This window comes from Xiphophorus couchianus, chromosome 2 (assembly GCF_001444195.1).
Source record: "Xiphophorus couchianus chromosome 2, X_couchianus-1.0, whole genome shotgun sequence".
In the NCBI taxonomy this organism is placed as follows: Eukaryota; Metazoa; Chordata; class Actinopteri; order Cyprinodontiformes; family Poeciliidae; genus Xiphophorus; species Xiphophorus couchianus.
This window is the reverse complement of record NC_040229.1, coordinates 18,116,939-18,120,843: the sequence shown is the minus strand read 5'-3', so window position 1 is coordinate 18,120,843 and position 3,905 is coordinate 18,116,939. Positions and strand designations below refer to the sequence as shown.

Genomic DNA, 3,905 nt, shown 5'->3' with positions numbered 1-3,905 from the left:
ATTCAGATTGTTTGAAACAAGCAGAAGTGCAAAAGGCACACAAAATTACAACCGTATGGAAGCCCAATCCCACCACTTTCAGGAAAAATAGGACATGATATGTCATAACTGTGAGTTTCAGGCATAATTTTTACTATGCAAGTCATAACTTTACTATCAAAGTCATAATTTCAATTTTTAATGTCACAATTATGACACTCAGTTGTCATATTTATAAGTTCTAGAATACATTTGTATGATGTAAAACCATATGCCTATGTTTTTGGGAGGAAAAAATATGACTTAAACCCAGAATTTGTCAAAATCAAGATTAAATGACATTATTATAATTTTTTAACAAAACGTAGGACTTAAGAGAGTTAAAATTCCACCTTTAAATATTTTATTTGGCAAGATTTTAAAATAATCATGACTTTGAATCTCAAAATTTCTAATTAGGACTTCCAAAGTCAAAGTCTGAAAACATAATTTCAATTCTGAAAAAAAAGACTGTGTCTTTCTTTCATATTTTTAATTTTAAGAGTCATGACTATTAGTTTGAAAGTCCACATTCTGACTTCGTGTCTCGTGTTTACATTTAAAAGTGAAATAATAAATTTGTATTTCATTTTTTATAACACACAAAGTCGAAACACTAACTTCAAATGAAAGAATTAAGACTTGAAATCTCAAAATTAGAACTTCCAAATTGAAATTATGGCTTCAGATTACAATTATGACTCTGTATTTAGTATACTACATTGAAAGCCCACATAAAGTACAGACCAAAAGTTTGGACACAACTGTGTGTCCAAACTTTTGGTCTGTACTCAATACAGACCAAACATTTGGACACACCTTCTCATTGAATTCAATGAGAAGGTATATATATATATAAATATATATATATATATATGGGGGGGGGGGGGGAGGCTTGTGTGTGAGACAATGAATCTTGGACTTATAGTCTACATAAATCTGTCCTTGCATGGTCTCCAGTTCATCAAGACCATATCTAAGAGCAAGTTAGAGTAGTCAACTAACTTCACAATTATGTTTTTGGGCTGTTGGGGAAGGCCAGAGTACCCAGAGAGAACCAACCCATCCATGTGGAGAACATGCAAACTCCGTGCAAAAACAGCCGAAGCTGGGATTTGAACACACAAACACCAGGTTGCTGCAAGACAACAGCGCTACCAAGAGCCACTTATGATATTGTATCTAATAAATTTAAAGTTTCAACTCATATTTATGGTATACCGTGTTCCATTTTATACTTTCAAATGGCAGATATGAGCTTCCACACTAATGTCCCCTGCTGCCCCAAGATATTGTAGACATGAGAACTTCCCCGTTTTAAAACTAGCCTAAATAATAAAAAAAAAAATGTAAATACAGAAACTCAGAGAGGTACACAGACTTATTAGCTCGTCTGACAGGCAAAACGATGCTCCTGTGGGCTTTGCTTGCTGTCTGGGGACGTGTCATCTACGTCACCCTCTCCGTCGTCACTCTCGGGAGTTTCCTCGTGCTCCTCAGGTGAGCTCGCCTCGGCCTCTCGTGATCCGCTGTCGTCTTGAAGCTGGGAGTCTTTGGGCTGAGCGGTGGCTCCGAGGTGTGCAGACAGGCGGGGGAACACGGCCGCTGCTGCCGCGGCCGCCGCTGCTGACGCGTGTGCAGGATACAGCCAGGGGAACGGGGACGCTAGGGCTGCCGCTGCGGGGTACATGTACTTTTCAATGTTGCTTTTGTCGAAAAAAGGCATATAGGGCGCCGCGGCTGACGGGTTGATGAAGTAGAAAGGCATGCAAATCGGTGTCTGCTGTCCCACACCGCTTAATCCCATCAGAGAATTCATGAACGCCATATCTGGTCTGGACGGGTCCCCGTTCCCTGACCAGCACATCTTAGATTTTTTAGCTGCTCTGTCATCTCCAAACTCCTGCTTGATCTTCACCGCTTTGTTGCGCTCACACTCTTTGTCTTTGCCGTCACTCTTTTCCGCCTCCCCGCCATATCCACTGTCCGTGTCTGTATCGTTCTCGTTAAGCTCCCCTCCCTGGGTCCTCTGGATGACCGGGACGCAGTTGGTTTGACAGTCGGACTTCTGTGCGTCCTGCGCGTCCCCAGCGGGCAGCTGATGCTGGAGCGGCTGTGCGTCCGGCTGAAACTGCGCCAGGACCTTGTGGAGGTGGTTGATGAGCTGCGCGCATCTCTGTTCTCTGGCGGTCCAGTTCTCCGCTTGGCTCAGGTACTGCAGGACCTCTTTGGCGCAGGTCTGGAAACCTGAGTGGAACGCATCCAGATCAGTGTGGATGGGAGGTTTCATTGAGCGGTCTCCTGCGGGGGAAAAAAAACAAGTTGTGATCATTTAGAAAGCCACATTAAGAAGTTTCTCAAGTTTTGTTCTAGTTTCTTAGGGAAGTTCATGATTAAGCACACAGTTTTTCCAAAATATCTAGCTTATCTTTAAATGTTTACAACCTAATCAGTGGCATGCGTCTCTTACCATTCTGCAAGGCGACGATCTTCTGGTGCTGCTGCTCGGTGACAGCAGTCAGTGCGTTCAGATGCTTCAGCGTTAACTCCAGCACCACCGCTTTCTCCAAATGACCGAGCGTCTGTTAGAAACAAAGAATTTTAGTGGAGTCCGCAAATTCCAGAGCGCGTCAAAACTTTTTTTTTTTTTTTTTTCAATACAGTGTCTCACCGAGAGCTTCAGATGTTCGGGCAGTAGATCCTTCAGCTGCCCAATACATTCGTTAATTCTGTCTCTCCTCTTCTTCTCTATGAGCCGGTGCGGTAACTTATACGCATCCTGCTGACAGATGAAGTCAAAATTTAACAGTTTGCCATAGGTCATAATAAGTTTAATTAGGGTTTCAATGTAACTTTCAGAATCATGATTGGTGTAATGAAACAGCGCGCACCTTCCCACCGTCCTCTCGCTTTATGCCTCGTTTAGATTTGTACATGTAAAGCGGGGGGAAATCCATCCTGAAGTACAAATAAAAGTGCAGCAATTAAACAGGTTGTAGCGATTTTTTAATTACTTTGAGTTTTCCCAAAAGCTTTTCTTACCCCAGGAAATCTGCGTGCTCCATGAACTGCCTGTCCTGTAAGTGCGGTATTCTTTCATCCATCACTTCTCCGTAGCCTCTGAACTAGCACTGAGCTTCTCTTTTCTGGTTTTGAAGGGAGGGGGGGCGATGTTTTGTTGCTCCGCGGCTCAAACCCGGATGGCTGAAGGAGACGGTGCGCAGAGTGTGTCCTCCAGTGGAGCTGCGTTTCAGACTGATGTCTGGAGAGAGAAGCCGGAGCTGCCACTTTGCAAAAAAACCGCTCCGCTCTGCTGTCAGGGCGCACGCGCGCCGCTGGCTGGGAACAGCTTCCGTCTCACGTGTAGGCTGCACCAGCGCAAAGTCCAGTAATTACTACACTGCGTGTGTGTAGGGGTGTGTGTGTGTGTGTGTGTAGGTGCGGGCGTGTGTGTGTGTGTGTGTGTGTGTGTGTGTAGGCGTGCCGGTGTGTGTGTGCGTGCGTGTGTATGCGTGCGTGTGTGAGGACTGCAACAGCAGTTAATTGTGTCGCTCTTCCTGCAGCGATCCAGTGCGCGCCGCTACGACCTGCCTCCTGAAACGTGATTCATGCGCAAAATGCATGAATGCAGGAGAGAGCGAGAGTTTTTGGAAGTGGATCAGGTGTTTTGTTTTTTTTTCTGTCGCGCTCAGCACTGTCGTCTGCTACAACTTTACAGCTCGCGTTTATACTGTACTGATTTATGAACTCGGTCATTTGTGGATCCAAATAATCCACTGATCATTTGGATGTTTTAGTTTGAGAACTTGCTTTGAAAGTCCGAATTAAACAAGTAGTACCCAGAAAATATCAATATTGTTAAATAATTACATTGATATTAATTCACA

At 44.1% G+C, this 3,905-nt stretch overlaps 1 protein-coding gene across 2 annotated transcripts; it reads right to left on the bottom strand.

The window, feature by feature from the left end:
- Window positions 1–952: 952 nt before the first annotated feature.
- Window positions 953–3,466, bottom strand: bhlhe41 (basic helix-loop-helix family, member e41). Of its 2 annotated transcripts, none has more exons than XM_028037752.1 (5): window positions 3,061–3,466; window positions 2,910–2,976; window positions 2,690–2,800; window positions 2,489–2,600; window positions 953–2,319 (listed from the first exon to the last, which is right to left on the bottom strand). In XM_028037752.1, exons 1-5 carry the CDS (start codon window positions 3,120–3,122, stop codon window positions 1,403–1,405), a joined length of 1,269 nt encoding a protein of 422 aa, XP_027893553.1. In that variant the 5' UTR covers window positions 3,123–3,466; the 3' UTR covers window positions 953–1,402. The 2 variants fall into 2 exon arrangements, with proteins under 2 accessions (XP_027893553.1, XP_027893563.1); XM_028037762.1 differs by having other exon boundaries at window positions 2,690–2,797; window positions 3,061–3,463.
- Between the last annotated feature and the right edge of the window lie 439 nt (window positions 3,467–3,905).

Bases quoted from the DNA above. Each gene is read 5' to 3' on its own strand.
- bhlhe41 (XM_028037752.1), bottom strand. From the start codon at position 3,122: ATGGATGAAAGAATACCGCACTTACAGGACAGGCAGTTCATGGAGCAC. The intron at 2,977-3,060 runs GTAAGAAAAGCT...TTTGTACTTCAG, and splicing joins GAGCACGCAGATTTCCTGGG to GATGGATTTCCCCCCGCTTT. The intron at 2,320-2,488 runs GTAAGAGACGCA...TTTCCCCCGCAG, and splicing joins GATCGTCGCCTTGCAGAATG to GAGACCGCTCAATGAAACCT.